The sequence below is a fragment of the Pangasianodon hypophthalmus genome, chromosome 21, assembly GCF_027358585.1.
Source record: "Pangasianodon hypophthalmus isolate fPanHyp1 chromosome 21, fPanHyp1.pri, whole genome shotgun sequence".
NCBI classification, from domain to species: domain Eukaryota; kingdom Metazoa; phylum Chordata; class Actinopteri; order Siluriformes; family Pangasiidae; genus Pangasianodon; species Pangasianodon hypophthalmus.
In genome coordinates this window covers 9,863,363-9,885,563 of record NC_069730.1, presented here as the reverse complement: position 1 = coordinate 9,885,563, position 22,201 = coordinate 9,863,363, and the positions used below count along the sequence as shown (strand labels likewise).

Genomic DNA, 22,201 nt, shown 5'->3' with positions numbered 1-22,201 from the left:
GTGGGGCCGGAGTGGCGGAGCGGACCGTTAGATGATGCAGTGAGGGATGGGGTTTGGCTCTGATGTCGGACACGGGCCAGGTAGGCTAGGTGATGTAACACCTTCAAAGGTGATTCAGTTCGCGTCTCTTCAGTTTTCTGGTGAAACTGTCTCTAAAATATCACAAACGTTATATGACAAGCTGTATGACATGTTAGCTGTTTTTGTGCGTGGCTCAGAAATCCTGAACCCTGATTTTTATAAAAATGTGTATGCGTTAACGAATACCCTTCGACGAATGTTTTTGCTGCTCGGTTTTATTTGTTAATGAATTGACTGCATATTCAGAGATAACAGTGAGATAACTAGTAACATATAGATATTATATACGGTATTATTTCTGTCCTTTAACAGATTATTCGCATTAATACATATAGAATTGTGTTAGAGTTTCGCGCAAGCTCAGGTGGAGCCTCCCTATAGGTGATTATTTATTTATTTATTTATTTATTTATTTATTTATTTATTTATTTATTGCCCCCTCCCTGTAGGTGATCAATGATCGGTGACTTCACATTATGACGTGAGAAGCGCGCGGCATCATGGGGTAGCATCGTTTTCTTATTGTACTGTTCATTTTGTTTACTTTATTTCTTTTTTGATTTATTTACCTTTTTAGTTCTGTTGCTTGCACGTGTCGGTTAAGCTTCGTTAACACTGCGTAGTTTCCGGGGGACTCGCAAACATGCACAAATTAGATCTTGTTTAGATCTTGAAATCGACACAGATGTTTATTGGTTGTGTTTTACTAAAGCATACAGAAGTCCAGAAAGGCCATGGGTTATTTATATTTTTCTGTACTGTTATCGCCAGCTCACAGCTTATTTTTATTGTGATCTTAATATTACCAAAGTTGTTTTTTCGAGATCATAACTTATTTTTCTCGTGATCTCCCAATAACAAAAGTTATTTTCCAAGATAACAGCAGAAGCATACTAACATTACATTGTTGTGGCTAGTGGCATACTGTCATATATTGGTGTTATGGAAATTCTGCAAAACCTTTACAATTTTTATCACAAGTAAATTTAAAGAATCGTTTATAGAGTTGTCATGTTGCAGAGAAATTTTTAATTTTTATAAGATGAATTGTATTGAATGTTTGATTAATATCTGTATTTACCCTGAAATAGCCATTGAAGCTGGTATGGCAAAAATTTAAATATAAAAAAACAAACATGGAAATTCTGCACTAAGTGAAAAGTTGTTATCTCAAGAAAGCTAGCTCGTGAAAGATAGCTCATCAAAACAACTTTTATCTCGAGATCACAAGAAAAGTAAGTTGTGATCATATGATAACTGCACAGAAAAGTATAAATAACCCATGGCATTTCTGGACTTCTGCCAAAGCATGTTTCCATTTTTAATTTTTTATTTTTTATATTCATATGAGTTTTTAGGAACTTTTAAGCAGTTATCCATAACTTCCTGCTTTACTGAGATATAAATATGAGGCTACAGAAGCCAGCTTCCCTTAATTTTTCAGTATGGGGAAGATGGAATGAAACAAAAGTGTGCTGACTTTAAATATTGTAAACCGGGCAGTGGAGCATTTTTTCAACATCATTTCGTGTAGAAAGAAGGTTGGTTATAAAGGAAATTACCTAATCCCCATGTTAAGTGTGGTGGGTGATCTGGGATGTTGTGGGGCTGTTTTTCTTGCAAACAGCATTGGCACCTCATTTAGGGTACATGGTGTCATGGACTACATAAAGTACCAAGAGATTTTAAACTAAAATCTGGTTGCCTCTGCCAAGAAACTACACTGGGTCATAGTTCATACTTCGAACCTGACAGATTGTTCAGCGACCACAGAATTAAGTTTTTGGCATGGCCACCCCAGTCTCCTGAGTTAAACTTTGTTGAAAACTTTGGAGTGAGCTGAAGAGGAGAATCCTCAAGACAGGACCCTGGTATGTCTGGAGAGGTTCTGTTTTGAGGAGTTGGCTCTGATTTCCCACGTGGATTGAGTTGATGTTTGCGCATTGCATGGTAACACTGGCCCATTTCATTCATTCTTATCCTCATTTAAGCTGTTACAGTTGCTTGAATCTTTTCTGGGGGTGGGACAGTTTAATATATACTGATATACACAGTGGGGTCCAACGAAAGTAAAATCTTGTGTATTTAATATTCAAGATTCTGCACTATTTCTAGGTCCCAGTTTGAATGTAAGCAAATTTGAGATATTGACCATGTTAACTGCTTTGTACAAAAGGTCAGATTTTCCTCATACCTCATCTCATTCAGATGATACTCCAATAGATTTGGATTATGAGGTTTTGACAAACTTGTGGAGTCTATGCCAGCTCGAATGGATGCTGTCATAAAAGCAAAAAAGGGACATATCAAAGACTAAGAAACTCTGAAATTCATATAAATATTTCAAAGATTCTCATTTTCACTCAAGTTAAATTAGTATTTGTGGTCTCAGACTTTTGTACCCCACTGCATGTGTTTGTGTGTGTGTGTGCATATATATATACATATATATATATATATATATATATATATATATATATATATATATATATATATACGCACACGGTTGGGCTCACAAGTTTAAATACGCCTTGCAGAATCTGCAAAATGTTAATAATTTTTAAAAAAATAAGAGGGATCATAAAAATTGCATTTTATTTTTTCATTTAGTACTGCCCTGAATAAGCTATTACACATAGCAGATATTTACATATAGTCCACAAGACAAAATAACTAAATTTACACAAACTAACCAGTTCAAAAGTTTGCATATGCTCAATTCTTAATACTGTGTGTTGTTACCTGGATGATCAGTGACTGTTTTTATGTTTTGTGATAGTTGTTCATGAGTCCCTTGTTTGTCCTGAGCAGTTAAACTGCCCAGTGTTCTTCAGAAAAATCATCCAGGTCCTGCACATTCTTTGGTTTTCCAGCATCTTCTGCATATTTGACCCCTTCCCAACAGTAGCTATATGATGTTGAGATCCATCTTTTCACACTAAGGACAATTGCAAACATTCACTGATGCTCAAGAACGCAACACGATACATTAAGAGGCAGGGGTGTGTAAAATTTTGAACAGGATGATTGGTGTAGATTGTTATTTTGTTAAAAGATCTTACTTTTTCATTTAGTATTGCCCTTAAGAAGCTACATAAGATATTTACATGTTTCCAAGAAGACAAAATAATAACAATTTACACCGGTCATCCTGTTAAAAATTTTACACCCCCCTGGCTCTTAATGTATCGTTATGACTTACCGGTTTTAGGCAGGGAATTACAAGTTGCGACGCAGAACAAGACAGCATTTTCCAGTTGATTCAATCACCTCAGCAATTGGGAAGTTCAGCTACAGATGGCTATGTGAGTTTCACAGCATGGCTAGCTAAAAGCAGAATGTAAAACAAAGGGCTCTGTGCTCCAGAAACGCCCCCTTGAGAGTGACACCAGCAAGGTTGCAAGGGCTGCTGTTTACTTATAGGCTTGTTTTTGAAACAAGAAGTCAGAAATGTGTGCGCACCACGGTGAACTGGTTTCCAACCTAAAGAAAAGAGAGAACCAAAAAAGGAAGAAAAATCTGACTTTTTGGGCAGTTTTTGAGTCCTGGAACACCAGTGTACATTAGCTCTCTCGTCCAGAGAGCTTCCATTTAGACATGTTTGATTTTGTTTCATTCTCATGCACAGCTTTTATATCACTACAGGCTGCTAAGAGTCTGAATGAATCTTGTTGAGATATTGTTTATTTCCTGAGAATCCAGAGATATCAGGCTAACTAGCAAAATTTGCAAACTGTCGATGTCAAAAACAGTTGCCCCATAGAATTAGGAAGGTAGATACTGTAGATAGACAGACAGATAGATATGGTAGGTATGATAGTTATGGTGGATATTTAAGAAAAAAGTTTACACACCCCAGGTTTTTGTGATGTAAATAATGAAAAACAAAGATAAGTCATGTGAAATCTTTTTCCACCTTTAATGTGATTTACACTATATGGCCAAAAGTTTGTGGACACCTGAAAACTACACCCATATATGGGCCTTCCCCAAACAGTTGTCACAAAGTTGGAAGCACAAAATTGTATAGCATGTCTTTGTATACTATAGCGTTACAGTTTCCCTTCACTGGAACTAAGAGGTGTAGCCCAAACCTGTTCTGCAATGGCAATGACAATGCCCCTGTGCACAAAGTAAGCTCCATGAAGACCTGGTTTGTCAAAGTTGGAGAGGAAGAACTAGAGTGGCCTGCACAGAGCCCTAACCTCAACTACTGAACACCCCAGGCTCCTAGCACGACATCAGTGCCTGACCTCACAAATGCTATTGTGGCTGAATGGGCAATTCTTCACAGCTATTTTCCAAAATCTAGTGGAAAGCTTTCCAAGAAAAGTGGAGGTTATTATGACAACAAAGGGGTGGCTAAATCTGGAATGGAATGTTCAAAAAAGCTCATGGGTGTGATTTCTGAAGTGTCCACATACTTTTGGCCATATAGTGTATATTAAGCAGCAATAAATAAATGTATTGTTGGGAGCTAATTACATGTATGTCTAGTGCAAACATATTCAGACTTTTACCCCATAAGGCCGACTTCTCAGTTTTTTTTAAACTTGCAATAAACAGTAAAAAACATAACAGTACATTACAATTTGCTTCATGTTAGCTCGCTGTTGATATGATCTTGGTTCAACTTCAATTATAGTTGGCTCAGTCAGTGTCATATGGCGATGCACTGTACTAAATAAAAATCACTGTGTGATCTGTATAATTGTATACATACGTGCTCATGTGTTTTGGCTGGGTGCCAGACATTGCCATAAAGTATCTTTATGACAGTTGCATTCAAAATAATAAGAGTAAAATAAAATAAAAATAATAGGAGAAAATGCCTTTATCTTATAAAACCAGATTTACTCTTAGCTACATGACTTTCAAAAAAGTGCAGGATTCGGACTGGTTAATCCTGTTTCTCACCATAGCAGCTGGTAGACAATAAAATGTGATTAAACAAACTAACGTGTTTTGTTTGACATCTGGGGCGGTTAAATATGGAATCTTAATGATTTCTTTGACCTTCTATGAATATCATTATAGTGCACGTATAACATTTGAGCAGTAATTGCCCTACACTGATCAGCCATGACATTAAAACCACCTGCCTAATATTGTGTAGGTCCCCCTTGTGCCACCAAAACAGCTCTGACCTGCCAAGGCATGAACTCCACAAGACCTCTGAACCTGTGCTGTGGTATCTGGCACTAAGAAGTTAGCAGCAGATCCTTTAAGTTCTGTAAGTTGCAAGGTGGGGCCTCTATGGATCAGACTTCTTTGTCCAGCACATCCCACGGATGCTCAGTCAGACTGAGATCTGGGGTATTTGAAGGCCAAGTCAACACCTTGAACTCTTGTTATGTTCCTCAAACCATTCCTGAACTGCCTCCGCCAGCTTGCCTTCTGCCCGTAGTGCATCCTGGTACCAATTCTTTCCCAGGTAAGCAACAATCACGCACCTGGCCTTCCACATGATGGAAAAGAAAACGTAATTCATCAGACAAGGCCACCTTCTTCCATTGCTCCATGGTCCAGTTCTGATGCTCACATGCCTTTGTAGGCACTTTCGGCAGTGGATATGGGTCAGCATGGGCACTGTGATCGGTCTGCACCCATACAGCCCCATATGCAGCAAGTTGTGATGTACTGTGTGTTCTGACACCTTTCTATCATAGCCAGCATTAAATTTATCAGCAAATTATGCTACAGTAGCTCTTCTGTGGGATCGGACCAGATGGGCTAGCCTTTGGCCAGAGCTGACTATTCACTTGCTGCCTAATATATCCCACCCCTTGACGGATGTCATTGTAATTGTTATTCACTTCACCTGTCACTGATTTTTTTTTTTTTTTTTTGGAGAGTTCAGTCCAAATACAGAAACAAATATTTGGAGCCCTAAACAGATAAAGGTAGTGTCATTGTGTTGGACCCTTACAGTAAAATTTTGTTCTTAGGTATGCTAATAGTCATAATTTATGCTGAAATCTCAAATAATGCATTTGGAATCTTTGTCTACCTGCCATAAAACATGCAAATATGCTTTTCTATCAAAAATGCTTTCAGCTTGATTAAAAGTGTTGAACAAATATTTGTCAATTTGTCAAGATAAGGTCTTGAACTGTTAAATAGGTGGAGTTTTGAAGGATTCTCTTACTCCTTGTGCCTGGCCCCCCCATTCCTCCCCATTTACACCCCCCTAACCTACAGTGGTTCAAACTAGATTTAGAATGCTAACTAGAGTTATTGATATATGAGCTCTAAGCTCTGGTATTAGCATAATTAGTATCACTAGCTAAAATAGTTCATGAATGCTGTACACAAAATACACAAAAAGGGATTTATTGGCCTTGTGGGTACTCACAGGTACAACTGTTTGTTTTTGTTTTTTTTTTGTTTGTTTTTTAGTCAAAAAACTCAACTTTTAAATAAACTAAAGAGCCAAAAGATTTTGTTATGGTTATTGATGATAAGGTCAGGGTTAGGTTTTTATGTAGGCATAGCATTAATAAACTACAGTAATCATTATGGAAGGTCTTTACAAAGATGTGTGTGTGTGTGTGTGTGTGTGTGTATAAAATTGTTTCTCTCAAGTTCTATAATGCTCTCTCAGTGTTGTGGTCCAAGATGTCCATAAATGTATAGATGTGTGTACGTACTTGGAGTGAATGCTGAATTATGTAAACATGTCATATGCAGAGAAGAAAGGAACATTACGCAGAGAGGGTTGGGGATGCCTGGAAGTTGACTAATGTATGTATTAGGTAAGACTTGTGTGCTGAGAGTACTGTGGTCACCATTCGATTCATGATACTGACTTCACGATTTTGATTCGATTTAATTTCTGAATCATAAACAATGCAGAAAAATGTTTTCTGTATAAAAGTAAAGAAATGAAAAATTGATAGGAACAGAGCTTTAATATTGTAAACTAAGTGTACTACAGGTTCACCATACCTTAAAAATAAATAAATAAATATTAATTCTCACAAAAAAATTTTATTGAATAAACAAAGTGTCTGACCTGGGAACCTTGAAAATGATCGACTGAAAAACAGTGAGCTCCATAGCAGAAACAGAGCTCCCATGGTCTCGCAGGCTGTCGACGAAAGAGCATGTTCACATGACCAGTGTGCTCTCTATATATTTTAACTCTTTCGGTTGTGCAGATTGGGAACTCTGGTGTTCAACAAGTGCAACTGCAGCAATCTGCCCAGCATTTCAAGTGGCCAAACTCACAGGCACAGATAGCTTGGTGGGAGGTGCCACACCTCTCTGTTCATAAGCGACAATAAGTCCACATGGGGAGGGGATTACCTGGCGTTCTAACCACTAGCCAGAGCAGCAGTGGGAAGCAAGGTCTCACTGGGCTGTCAAATAGAACGCTATGATCTGCACCACCTTTGGCAGCAGGTGCCATTTTCCCAGGCATATGTGCTGCCTTGACAGAATGTCCACTGCATCTTTGAACTGACCTAGAAGGTAAGTCGCTGTCAGTGGGGGGAACCATCAGTGAACCCACTAGAGTAGGTTTCATGTAAGGCCTTATGTGGCCACCATAGGCCGACTGCATACAACTATTGAACACCTTTGGTGGTAGAGATTCGAAAATAGAATTGGAATGTGTGGCAGTGGGGGCGTGGACGAGCGTCAGCTGTGGAGAGAGAGGTTGAACTGGCAGGTAACGCGTGATGATTCTCACCTGTATCTTATTTCTGCCAGTCTACTTATGTGTGTTTCTTTGTGGTTTCAGTGACTGCCAAAACCAGAGTGAGTAACTGATCACACATGAGCATTAACTTGAACAGGGTAAAAGCTGCAAGGTAGTGATGGTTCCTTTTCTGTTAGTTTGTCTTTTTTTGTTGAGTTTTTGAAAGTGCGCAGTGTAAATAAATGTTAGCCCAGAGCTCTGCTAAAATTCCGCCTGCCTACAGTGGTGCCGAAATCTGGGATTTTGAAACATTTAGATGCTGCCACAGAAGCTTCCCCACTCAGCAAGATCATAAAGTCCCTCGCCAGCCTCCACCAAACCCAACATAAATCACTTTTTGAAGCCCGCACGGCCAGCGAGCACTCCAGAAGCTGCTACAGCTCCCTAACATTGTCCACCCCTTTGCCTATATGCAGCAGCTGAAGGACTCCTGTTGCCAGTGGTTGATGGCGAAGGAGCAGGATGTGGAACAGATCATCGAGTTGGCGATACTGGAGCAATACATGATTCAACTCCTGCCTGGAATTGCGGACTGGATCGAGTGCCACCGGCCCATGGCCCTGGATGAATCATTTCAACTGGCAGAGGATCAATTGGCAGCGGTTCCTGGTCCAGATGTCTCTCTTTTTTTCTCACTCTCTTCTCCCTACTCCTCCCCGGTCCCCGGTCCCCAGCTCCCCGTAACCGAGGTGCCACGGCCCCAAAACTGGCCCCCTAGCCCCCTTTTTTTTTTGAGGTGTGTGCATGAGTATCCAATGGTGCCAGTAGTCATTAAATTCTGCTATCCCACTTGTACTTTTCAGTTATTTAGGATAGGTTATTTTGAATGACACAGTATACTCAAACCATGGAAGAGACGACCGAATTGTTTGGACTGAAAAGCCGTAGGGAACTCCTGTTCCCTGCATCATCATAATCCCATGGCTGGGCATATGGGACAGAATAAAACACTAAACCGTCTCATGGCCCTTTTCTATTGGCTGGGCATTTGCGGTAATGTTCGCAGGTAGTGCGCAGCATGTCGCGAATGTCAGCTTGTGAATCCGCCAGCAACCCCAAAGACCTGAGAGCAAAACTCTACACCTTAAGTCACCTAACACAGGAGAATTTGCGTCAGAAGTCGACCATGAGGTCAGGTGAGGCGGTGCATGTCAAATACAGATAGAGGCGGTGCATGTCAAATATACCACCTCAGTCTCCTGAAACCATGGAGAGAGAGGTGGTTCCTGTGGCTCTGGCAATGGTGGTACCTGAGAGGGAAGAGCTGGGACTGGACGTAAGTCTAAAAAGTGTGGCTCAATTCACGCTGGTCACTTGTGGAGACCACCTCTCACAATCCCAGAGAACACAGGTTGCCAGGGGGATTTTCCGTTATGTTTTTGTCTTTACCCAGTTGCATGGACCTCGTAGAGCAAAACATGGAGTCTCCTCCGTTTGTGGTTGTATGCAGCCATATTGGTTACCTGAACACAAAATAACGTGGTTCTGGTTGAACTAAAGGCTATGCGCGACACGGGCATAATCAAGGAGACACACAGTGATTGAAGCAGCCCTGTGGTTTTGGTGACCAAGGCTGATTTGTTGAAAAGTCAATGTAGTGTCTAAATTTGATGCATCCTCAATGCCACGCAATGGTGAACTGCTCGATCAGTTAGGCACGGCTCTCTTTTTTTTGACAGTTGGATGGGTGTAAGTACGGTATCTGGGCTTCCATTTGGGCCATGGGCAGGTGCGTCCCCAAATTGATGAGACACCAGCGATTGTGGCCTACCTCAGACCCAAAATGCAGGCTGGGTGGCTCCCCAACCTGAGGCGGGTGGTGGGGGTTTGTGACAGTAGGGGCATGGTTGAGCATCAGCTGCAGATGGAGAGGAAGCGGGTTGAGTTGGCAGGTAACGTGATTATTCTGACCTGTGTCTTAGTACCGCCAGTCTATTTATGAGTGTTTCTTTGTGCATTCAGTGACTGCCATAACCAGAAAGAAAGTGAGTGATATAGCTGGCAGATTGTGCAACAGAAACACACAGACACACAGACACACACACCCACGCTGCAGAGAATGAACTTGACACAGGGCAAAAGCCACGAGCTTGTGATGGACCCTTTTCTGTTGGTTTGTCTTTTTGTTGAATTTTTTGAAAGTGTGGATTGTGTGAACCACATCTGTTGCCATACATAAACCTAAATTGTGGAGAGCCATTCTGTGTCTTGTCCTAGGTGTCCCACTGCCAGGCGTAAGGTTTCGATCAGCTCTTACACAAAGGAGCTGATAGTTGCAGCTTGGAGTGATGCTGTCTCACAGTGTCACAGGAGACATCCATGAAGGTTGTTTCTGAGACTGTCAGTGCAGAGGCAAATAACACATAGCTTAGACATAGACACTGGCTGCATGAATGCAAATTCTGCAGCACGGCTGGTAATCACTTAGAGCTGAAGCTCTGTGTATAGTAGGGTCACAGGCCCACTAGTCATCAGATCATAGGGCACGTGATTATCGGAGAATACATAGCTTAAAGGTTTTTAGCAAAAAGAAGGCACACCCAAATAGAGGGAGACCCACTCTGGCCTGTGTATGCATGTTTGCAGAATCCAGCTGACATCCGTTGAAAATTCAGTGGTGTAGAGCTTAGTATGGTGAGGGAGAACCACTTGACCATGCTTGTGGCAGGTATCACAGGCCCATGGTTCATCAGACAATGGGCAATGCTAAGAGATGCTTAGCATGCTGAGGGAAACCCCACATAGTGGTGGACTGAGAGGTGAATGCCACTCAAAGCCACTAAGCTGTGTGACTTTGTGGTAAGTGTTCTGCATGTGCATAAGTACGTGTCCAGGTGTCTTTACCATGTTTGCCTGTTTTTTTTTGTTGTTGTTGTTGTTGTCGTGTTTTTTTAAGATAAAGAGTCAAAAGGTTTCCATTTACATAGTGTATACAGGTCAGATCCCCAAAAAATTAAATTTACACATTTACAATTTATTTTGATTTAATTTATTTTGAATGTATTTATTTTTGTAAAGCTGCTTTGTGACGATGTATTATACAGTATTCCAGTTTGATGACTCCACCATCCGTCCATAATTGCAAAGATGTGTACATGTAACATCTGGCCAGTACCAGATGTGCTTCATCTATTTCCACATCACTGTCTGTACAGGAAGTATTATGTGTGCTAATGACTCACACACAGTCAACCTTGTTATACAGGCTTTTAGCAATGAATTTCCCATCAAGTGTACCAGGGGAAATGTACAGAATACACCTGACCATCATACTTATAAGAGCTGATTGGACATCCCATTCTATTGTGCACAGGGGCACAGTCATGCTAGAACAGGAAAGGGCCTTCCCTAAACTGTTGCCACAAAGTTGGAAGCATACAGTGTTCTAAAATGTCTTTGTATGCTGTAGCATTGACATTGCTTTTGTGCTATCTGTGTAGTCCTTTTGTGCTTTTGAAAGGTAGGGCCTAGGTAATTCTCAATTCATTTCAGGTAGAAAAAGTAATCCCACACAATTTCTCTCCCTCTTTGTCTTTCAGTGAGAAATTTCTCAAATGTGTCAGAAGCAGCTTCAGATTCTGATGATGAAGATAAACTCCAGATTGTGGAGGAAGACAGTATTCCTGACGTTTCAGAGGAAAAGCCAACAGTATTCCAGCTCAGTGCAGCACAGCAGCTACACAAGGGACACACACTGAATGGTCAGTGAATAAAGTAAACAATTGTTTACACAATAACCAATAATAATGAGTTATTAATGATAAAATATAATTATGATATAAATTAATTATAAATTATTGTCTGGGATGTGTACAGATGGCAACCTGGGGCCTGATGCTTTGATACAGGAAATAAGGGTCAAAGGTAAGCAATTGGCATACTCATGTAGCTGTGCACACAATTACAGGGAGGATCGTGAAAATGTAGGAAGCTTTTAATCTGTGCTATGAGATGGGAAACTCCCATAGTGAAGGTTGAAATGAGCTGAGTGAATGGATACTTTTGTGTTTTGGTTGCTTTGAAGAATCAGGTGCTTATAATATAAAACAGTTAGTAATAACACCTGTGTGCCCATTTCGTTCTTAGCTTGCCTCTCTTCTAATTGTGTGTGTGTGTTGACCTATTTTGCCATGTGTGTTTCAACAAAAGAGGAGTGTGTAACAGATGAAGAGGATGAAGAAGGTCAGATGAATGAAACCCCATGCCAGGGGAAGACAGGGGTCATTTGTCCAGACATTCCAGAGGTGGAACAGAGCATGCCAGAGAGAGGAGTCCATGATGAGAATGGTACAAATTGCTGTAGAAGCTCTCCCAATTAATTAATTCTTTTTCTTTCTTTTCTATTGTGTTTAATTTCTTTTTATGTAACAGCTCAGAAGCAAAAAAAGAAGCAAATATCTCCATAATATGAATTACTCTCTCAGGTACTCCTGATGAGTTCTCTCAGCTCCACTCATGTCCATACTGTTCCCGAGGGTACAAGCGTCACACATCGCTGAAGGAGCACGTCAAACTGCGTCATGAGAAAAGCAAGGATGACTTCAGTTGCTCTCTCTGCAGCTACACTTTCACCTATCGCACACAGCTTGACCGACACATGAATGCTCACAAAAATGGAAGAGAGCAGGTATATCTCACCTCTCTTAAACCCTACATAAGCACTGGAAACTTGACATGAATATATAGCCAAGAGGTATTTGACGTGCACATAACCACACCAAAGAGACCTCAACAATTTTTCAATATATATTTTTCCACACAAACAGATATTTCAAATGCCTGTGTCCTACAACATTATACATACACTATATGGCCAAAAATATGTGGACACCTTATCAATCACAACTATGAGCTTGTTGAACATCACTGTTATAATAACTTTCACTCTTTTGAGAATCTTGCCTATTCAGCCAGAGAAGCATTAGTGACACTGATGTTGGGCGAGGAGTTCATCCCAATTCATCCCAAAGGTGTTCACTGGGGTTGAGGTCAGGGTTCTGTGCAGGCCACTTGAATTCCTCTACATCAACCTTGATGAACCATGTCTTTATGGACCTCGCTTTGTGCACAGGGGCATTGTCATGCTGGAACAGGTTTGGGCTAGGCCTCTTAGTTCCAGTGAAGGGAAATCTTAATGCTTCAGCATACAAAAACATTCTAGACATTTTAGATTCTGAAATCTGTCTATATAGACATCCTAGAACATAAATGCAAAATAAACATAGTACAAAGTAAGACCTACAAGAATTCTGAATTCTCTCTGTTTCTCTTTTTCAGAGGATGGTTTCACATTCAGGAGGAAACAGAAAGTTCAAATGTACAGAGTGTTCTAAAGCCTTTAAATATAAACATCACCTAAAGGAACACCTGCGCATCCACAGCGGTTAGTTGCCACAAAAGCACCATTGTATTACTTGCGTTATTTGGTTTGTACACCAAGTAACAGACCATAAGCTCCATTATGCAGAAAGACTTATTAACAGGTTGAGTTAAGCTGGATGGTTTACTTTATTTCTGCAGCTTTTCTCTGGCATTTATAAATTTGGTTGCTTTTTGAGTCAGGCCAAATTGAATTACATGTGTGTGCTATGTGATTGCAGAATGAACAAATATGATAGTGTCCTCCTCCTTCTCTGTCTAGGCGAGAAGCCTTATGAGTGCTCTAACTGTAAGAAGCGCTTCTCCCACTCCGGCTCCTACAGTTCTCATATCAGCAGTAAGAAGTGTGTAGCAATTCCCCCTGCTGTTAACGGCTTGTCTCACACTCCTGGAGTCAAAGCAGCTCTTACTCTGACTCACCCGACACGTATCCTCTTGCGGGAGAAAGTTGACATTGATAACAAACCTTTAGAGGAACATCTTCCTCCTAAGAAGATTAAAGAAGAGCCTGATGAGCATGAACTTAAACCTGTCAGAACTACATCGGTTGTTACTACAACCACCATCACCACTACCAGCACTACTAATAATGGGGGTGGAATTTCTGTTCAGTCTGCTGCTCCTCAGGGTGTGGTACAGACATTAGTTCTACCTACTGTGGGTCTAGTTCAACCAATTAGCATCAACCTACGAGACCTCCAGAACATGCTGAAAGTGGCAGTAGACGGGAACATGATGTGGCAGGCTGTGGCTAACTCAAATGCTAATGGAGCTAGTAGTAAGATTGTTAATCAAGGGCAGCCACAAGCACAAGCAATGCTTGTGCAGTCTCCCCATCCCCATTTGCAGGTGATTTCTGCAATCTCTCTCCCTGTGCTGGATCAGGATGGAAATTCCAAAATTATCATAAACTATAGTGTAGATCCACAAATTAGCACATCAGATTTGAACACAGCACAGTCTGCATTTCCACATCAAACTGTGGCCCAAGCAAAAGTGCCAGAGCCAAATATGGCTCCAGCAGAAGTGGGAAAGGTGAATTCAACACAACGTCCAAAGGTGGCACAAACTAACACAACAAAGCCAAATGTCATTCCAATCCAAAAACCACCCACCCCTAGACCAGTACCTGCACAAATAAGTATACTTAAATCCACACAGTCAGCTGCTCCAAATAAAGCAGCATCCATAATAAAGGTCACAAAGCTGGTCCCCGGACAGACAAAGCATACACAACCAGCATTGTTGCTTTTAAGAACAGTCAGTGGGTCTCAGGGCCTGGTGGTGAAACAGTTAGCAGCCGTGAACCCACAAGTAACTCCAACTATAGGAACTACGGATCTGAAATCAACCCCAGAATGTACCATCATGGCAACAGAACACAATTCACTTGAGCTGAACCAGGTTGCAGAAGAGACCAATACCTCTAGGAACAACTGCCAGCCTGAAGATCTGAGGCCCACTGTGCTACAAGGAATTCAGCTCAAAACTGAAACAGAGTCTGAGATTAAGACTGAATGTTCCAAAGCTTTACAGGTAGAGAGAGAAAAGAAGAGAGAAAGGAAAGAGGGAATGATGGCTCAGAGTGATTCAACAATGGCTCACAGAAGTGTTGTTTGTGGTGATGGCTTCCATAATTATGCTACATGTCTTTTTTGTGACAACAGCCCCAGCAGCACTGATATCCTGAATTGTCTCAACAGCAATGAACAAGGATCTGACAGGTCTCTCTCTTCTTTGCTGGGGGAGGGAAACTTTAGAAGTGCAGATCAGCCCCCAGTGAAGAGTCTCCTGCCCCTCCTTGAGGCATACAGCAAAGATTCACACCCCAGTGAAGAGCAGCTCTCTCGAGTTGCAGAATTGGTCAGCTTGCCTGTGGATGTGGTCAGTAGGTGGTTTCAAAGAATGCGCTTAAAGAACATACTACTCCACCACCCTGAAAATCCCCAGAATGGGCAACAGGTAATCACAGGACACTGAACTGTTGTGCCTTTTAAAATTCTAACTCTTGACATAAATAAATCAGATATTCCATATCCAATATTAGCATTCATATAGACAACCTCAATGATTATTTAATCAAAACCTTACACAGTTTAAATTTTTTTCACAGACTATTGCAAACTCTCAACTAGAGCTCAGTATGGACACCCAGACCCAAATCCTGCACATTCCAACTGAACCTCAAAATGAGGAATCAGTGGGCAAGAACAGTGACCCTCCTCCTCTAAACGTCTCAACAAATGATCTCGGCATCATAAAGACAGAGTATCTGGAAGAGAAAGGGCAAGCCGAACCTTTGGATCTCTCACTCCCAAAGTCCTCTTGTTGTAATGGTAACACCTCTGTCACCATTGCGGTGTCTGCCACCAAGTCATCTGTCCCCACCCAAGAGGAACCGCTCAATCTCACATGTTTCAAGAAGGACACATTGGATGGCAACACCATTTATGTGACACAGTCCACCACAAGTCCGATAAACATCATAGCCACACCTTTGCCAACTCTGGTTGCCATAGCAGAGCCTTGTGGAATTCCCTGCCTCAGAACTGCCATCTCTACCAAACAGCGCACCATCCTCATTCCCCAGCTGTCCTACACATACACTTCCCCTTCCACTAACGGCAAGGCTAACACCACCACTTCCTCCAGCAACAAGGCTAACACCATCACCACACCACCATCCACAGGCACACAGGGAACAGTACTCAACGGCTGTCAGGTAAGAAAGCATCTGACTTATCAAGTGAAACATTACCTCTATATGATTTTATGTTAAAAGTCTTGTTGGCTCTCTTAATTCTCCAATATTGTGCCTTCTTACATAACCATAGAATTTCACTGCTTATCCTCAGCATACTGACCATCCTGCCTATTTTTTCAGAAGGAAAAGACTGATGCTGGAGATGAATCCGTGTCTGGTTGGGAGGGGCTGAATGATAGCAACCTCTCCCCCAACAAGAAGAAGAGGAAGATGCTTGGTGGCCAGTATGCATGTGACCTATGTGACAAAATTTTCCAGAAGAGCAGCTCTTTACTACGTCACAAATATGAACATACAGGTACATTTAAAAATGTCAAAGGTAGAGTTTAGAAAAAAACTAAGGTTTTTGCAGGCCAAATTGTAGGCCAAATTGTCACCATATGTACAGGGAGTCTCGGTTGGAGAATTGATGCTAATAAGCAAGAGTGGCTATAGATTATTTGACCACTAGTGGTTTACAAGTGGACATGTAATCTAGTGTACAAAAGTTTGGAATCACTAAGAAGTGTCTTTGTTTACGACAGAATGGAACTGACCCAGAGGTAAGGCTGGCTTGTAGATAATTTTTCTATGATCATATGGTGAACCTCATCCTACAAGAGCTTAATAGGTTTGAGATCTGGGGATTGTGCCGGCCAGGCCATTAAAGACAGTATGTCAGCTGCCTGTTTCTTTACCAAACATTTTTTGCATATCTTACCAGTTTGCTGTGGATCTTTGTTCTGCTGCATGATGAAATTTGCATACTTGAAGCACTGGCCACACTGGATGTAATGTCGGATATGCACTTTGCCACCATTACACTGCCTCCACCATGCTTGACAGAAGGTGTCAAATCCCAAATATGTTCTCTTTGATCCAAACACCACAAATTAGACTCATCCATTCATAATACTGATTTGCAGTTATCTAATGTCCAAATACTATGCTGTTTGAATCTTTTGTTTTAATTTGCTAAATATGACAATTTAAATATGACTATTTAAGAAAACATCCAGTTGAGGACCTGTAGAGCAGTATTTTTTTGTGCGGTTGTGCACCTGATCTTTATACTTCTTTTTTTAAATCTATTTAGATCTTATTTAGATCCAGTTTGCCCACTTTTCTCAAGACAGTAGCAGACACTTTTTGTATGAAATCTTAAATTTCTTGGCAATCTGACACATGTAATAGCCTTCATTTTGCAACCAACAATATATTGTCATGTTTCTTTTCTGAGATTTTTTTTTATTGTCTTTTTTTTTTTTTTCTTTCAAGAAAGATACAGTTGCAATTGGGCATCAATTATAGAAACAAGGGGCCAACAGGGGCATTGTCATGCTGGAACATGTTTGGGCTAGGCAGTGAAGGGAAATCTTAATGCTACAGCATACAAAGACATGCTATAAAATTGTGTGCTCCAAAATTTGTGGCAATTTTGAGAAAGGTATGATGGTCAGGTGTCCACAAACTTTTGGCCGTATAGTGTACAATACTGCTAAGTTTCTTAATAAGTTTTATTTTGGTCACTTTCAAATGTAGAATTGAAATTGGGGGAAAAAATGGATTTCTTCGAACTTGGTGAAAAATGTGAATGTATATATTCAAATAACAGCAGTAGCAACACACACAATGAAAAGTACCTTGGATTCAGCAAAGTCAGACTGAATCCAGGACATCTGAACCCTTTGCAATATATACCTCTTGAAGAGGAATTATCACCCATCACCCTAAAAAAAAACAAAAACAAAAAAAAACACAAACAACAAACTGAGCCAGGACACATTGGGCTTAGGACAATACCAGGTCAACACTTAACTAGTCTGACCACGCTACTTCAGGTTTAGTAGTTTTAAGCTTAATTTAAACCACTGTCATATCATCTCAGGTAGTTTTTCCTTTCCACCCTAGCCTCTGGCTTGCTTATTAGGGATAAATTCATAAATTTAAAATTTATATCCTGAATTTAGATATTTCTATAAAGCTGCTTTGTGACAATGTCAATTGTTAAAAACGTTATGCAAATAGAATTGAATTAATTGAATTGAATTGTACTTCAGGTTCACTTCAACACAACAAGTTTCAGTTACCTGTTTGCTAGGAGAGGAATGCTGTGATAGATTGTGCAACTGTTTGTAGGGTTTGCCTTATTATATTCCAATAAGGCACACGTGAAAAGCACCACTGATTGACCAGAGCCAGATTGTACCCAGAGCATCTAAAGCCTTTACAGTATATATCTCTTGAACTGGAATTATAACCCACATGTAAATATTTGATATGTTTTTGACTGAGATAGTCCCTTTAAATCTACTCCTGTTCCCGTCCTATAATTGGCTCAACTTCCTGATTTGATTTAACATCTTGGTATAAGTGGGAATATGAGGCCAGACCATTCCTTGTGACTGCAATGACTGGGATATTGTGGTAAAAGCTTGGCAGTCTTAAGACATGGAAGAGAGGAACCTGAAGTGTTTGGGTTGAAATCACACCAGATGAAAACCAACTTGTTCAGCAGACTCTGTAATTTCTTATGTATACCCACTTTGATGCTTTTTTGGCCATAAAGAATCACATAAAATCAGACCCCTCTCATTTGAAAGAATGCCCAGTAGTAGTGCCATCCTGCCTTAGGGAGAATTTCCCGTCACTGAATCTCACATCAAATTAATAATGGCATACAGTATCCATCTTAAATTTGAAATAAAAGCTTTTGAAAATAAACTTGTGTTGGGGAGGAAGACATTTGGAAACATCACATCGAAAAAGAGCTATGTAACAGTGAAACTGAAATTATGATTTAAAATCAGACAAGATACACAAAAAGACAGTTTACCTGAAAACACAAGGTAAAATCAAAGACAAATCACTGTTAAGGTGACATCCTGTGTGTGTGTGTGTGAAGTGTCATCATACACTATACACCCTGTACAATAATTTCCTTCATTTGTGATATAACTGACTTTAATGGACAGTGTGAATGCAACTGTGCAAATGTCCTGTACAACCTCCTTTCCTCCTTCAGTCACTTCTGTAAGTGTGGATGTGGGAAGAGCTTGCTTGCCTACAAGGGCCTTTTAATAATTCTTTTTTTCTCAGTTCCTGTTTAATGATCTGTTATAGTGGATGTTACAGTAGCTCCGGGAATGCCATCCATGAATCTCATAAACTTCCTCCATGACTGGGTTTCCTTTGGAGAGTTGTTAGCTCCTCTAGCTTCTCTCGAACTGGTTGCTATCGCCTTCTTGTGCTGTTCATTGACCTATGAAGTCCATTATGTCAGGTTCAGAAGGACAGGACCCACAGCTACATTTTCCTTGGTCTGTTTGGGTTTGATGGAAACTTAAAGGCACATACAAACAGAGAGTTGCCCCTCCCTTTGTCCCCATATGTACATATATACATTCCTCATATACATCATCAGTCACATGGAAAAATTTAACTGTTGAAGTTATATTTAACATATTATGAACCTTCTCCAAATCATCAAACATTTTCTTCAGTTCAGCTAGCAACTACTTATGCCTGATCTACAGTCCTGCTGTCCAAGCAGTAATGTGTCTAACAAGGTATGTGTGGACTCCTCTTCTTGCTGTCCTTTCAACAATCTCACCTCAGTTTCTAAACTGCTCAATTTCTTAAGCGGTCTTGATATGCCAAACCTCTTTTGTGTGAAGTGTGTGTGTGTGTGTGTGTGAAAAGTCTTGCTGTGTGCCCCATCTTCCCACATGCACAACAAACAATACGTTGATTGGGTCTCCTGTTGTCTGTGCAGTGTCTTGCTTTGTGGCTATCCTTTCCACCTTTATAACAAATTACAGCTTCCCCTAAACTAACTGTTAAAAAAACTTTTGGGTCTGTGATGGAAATTGCAGACTGATTTAGAAAATTTCTTCTTTCATTGTCTGCTTTCTGAGGTAGCAACTAGATTTCTCAATTCTAAAGCTCTTTTCTGAGTGGTCAAATTGAAGTGCTTTGTCATTTCTGAAATTATTTCCTTTTATAGTATGGTATGCATATATGGACTAGTCTGCGGAATTAATGCAGACGTAAATGTGAGGTGTTGCTGGGTTGCATTTAACGTTCCACTGTAAACAAACACTTCCCACAACTTTGATGCATATGATACAGGGTGCGCCCCTGGTTGCATTGTCACCTCGGTTGTTTTTCTCCAGTTAACTAAATCAGTCCTAAGAAGTCTGAGCAGAGTCTCTCTCCATGTCTTTGTCTGCTGTTCTGTTAAGAACATGAGGAAGGCAAGACATAAGCAGTAAAGATGCATCCAAATCAGACAAATTGTATAGATTTACCACATACTCTAGATTTGACATAAACTCTGTTGGATGTCTCTGAAATCAATTATTTGTATAGTGCTTTTAACAATGGACATTGTCACAAAGCAGCTTTACAGAAATATATAAATTCCAGATATAATTAAAAAATTTATTAAGTATGGAGAAGTATGCAAAGCAGAATATTTTTGGAGGCGATCACTCATGCCTATATAATCAGGAGCATGTGTGGAGCATTAGTTGGAAGTTTATTCATAACATATTTGAAGGCATCTTGAGCATGGTGAAGATTACAACATGGTCAGCTGCTGTCACGCCTGCTCAGATCACATTTTGTTGTTTTCGTTTATTTTTTGCACTTTCCCTTACTTTTGACTCTTTTCTTTTCACCACGGCTATTACCAGATACAGCAGAAATCTGGTTTACAATCCACTCACCTATCACTGTTTTTAATACTGGTGTCCTACTGGCTGAGTGAGAGCCTGAGGAGGAACAAAGGACATGACCTGAAGCGGCGGCCCTGAGGGAAATGGGCCGGCGTCAGGAAGAGGCTGAGGGCTCAAGCACAACATGATCCCCTGCCTAAGATCCTGCTAGCCAACATCCAGTCTCTGGAGAAAAAGTTTGATGACCTCAGGGCCAGGGTAAAGTTCCAGAAAGACATTCGGGACTGCAACCTCCTCTGCTTCACTGAAGCATGACTGAACCCAATGGTACTGGACCACGCCTTCCAGCTGATCGAGTTCTTCTCAGTTCACTGCATGGACAGGACAGTGGAATTGGGGAAATGAAGGTGAGGTGGAGTGTGTCTGATAGTAAACGCCAGCTGGTGCGACATGTCATCTGCCTCACCAGGGTGAAAGGACCCTGGACTATTGCCACACTCCATTCAAAGTTGTAAGGTACAGTCTCATCCACCGTTTAGGAAATTGGACCATGTCACCATCTTCCTCATGCCTAGATACAGACAAAGGCTGAAACAGGAAACTCCAGTTCAGAGGGAGGACGGAACAATTGGTGGCTGTTTTGCAGGATGATGCAGACTGGGACATGTTCAGATGTAGTGATGCAGCGATAACTTCATTAATTTTTTCAATGGCAAAATTGAAAATATCCGGCAGAAAATTCAGACTATAAATTTAAAACCAGATAGTTTTATAACTAACCCTGTGGATAATAATATAACAACTAAATGGACTAATTTCACTAATTTCCTTATCAAAATCATCAACTAGATCCCTTACCTATATGTTTCTTCAAACAGATAATCCGAGAAGCAATCAAACCAATTCTAAAAATAATCAATTCTTCCCTTAGCAGTGACTATGTACCTAAATCATTTAAACTAGCAGTTATTAAACCCTTGATTAAAAAACCTGACCTCAACCCCGGTCAGGTGTCCAACTGTAGGCCAATATCAAACCTCCCTTTTATATCCAAGATCCTAGAAAAGGTTGTAGCACAGCAGTTATGCTCATACCTACATAGGAATAACATTGATGAAAATCAGTCAGGATTTAGGCCTCTTCATAGCACAGAGACAGTGCTGGTTAAAGTGGTAAATGACCAACTACTGGCCTCTGATCAGGGTTGTGTCTGCTTGCTTGTGTTGCTTGACCTTAGTGCAGCTTTTGATACCATTGATCATACTGTTCTCCTTGATAGACTAGAAAATGTTGTTAGCGTTAAGGGAGCAGCCCTCTGCTGGCTCAGGTCTTATTTGACCAGTCGTTATCAGTTTGTAGATGTAAATGGTGAATTTTCTATGCATACTAAGGTAAAGTTTGGCATTCCACAGGGTTCTGCTCTTTTTTCTTTATTTATATATGCTATCTCTGGGCAAATTATTTGTTAACATGGTATTAGCTTCCACTGTTATGCTGATGACACATATTTGTATGTTTCAGCAAAGCCAGATGACAGACAACAGCTTAATAAAGTTGAGGAATGTGTAAAGAACATTACACACTGAATGCTTTTTAACTTTCTTTTACTTCATTCCG

The 22,201-nt window shown here is 40.5% G+C and overlaps 1 protein-coding gene across 10 annotated transcripts in view; it reads left to right on the top strand.

Moving 5' to 3' along the window:
* Positions 1-22,201, top strand: part of zeb1a (zinc finger E-box binding homeobox 1a) — a 33,869-nt gene that overhangs the window by 1,409 nt on the left and 10,259 nt on the right. For 6 of the 10 annotated variants that reach the window (XR_008300640.1, XR_008300639.1, XM_053227449.1 and 3 more), the window contains exons 2-9: positions 11,323-11,484; positions 11,600-11,647; positions 11,933-12,070; positions 12,208-12,410; positions 13,061-13,166; positions 13,425-15,124; positions 15,276-15,884; positions 16,047-16,224. Coding sequence is in view for 7 of the 10 variants with exons in the window: in XM_053227449.1 (XP_053083424.1) it covers positions 11,323-11,484; positions 11,600-11,647; positions 11,933-12,070; positions 12,208-12,410; positions 13,061-13,166; positions 13,425-15,124; positions 15,276-15,884; positions 16,047-16,224 (3,144 nt within the window). In the remaining 3 variants the exon portion in view is untranslated. The other 4 variants (XR_008300641.1, XM_026925912.3, XM_053227450.1 and 1 more) reach the window with 4 other exon arrangements.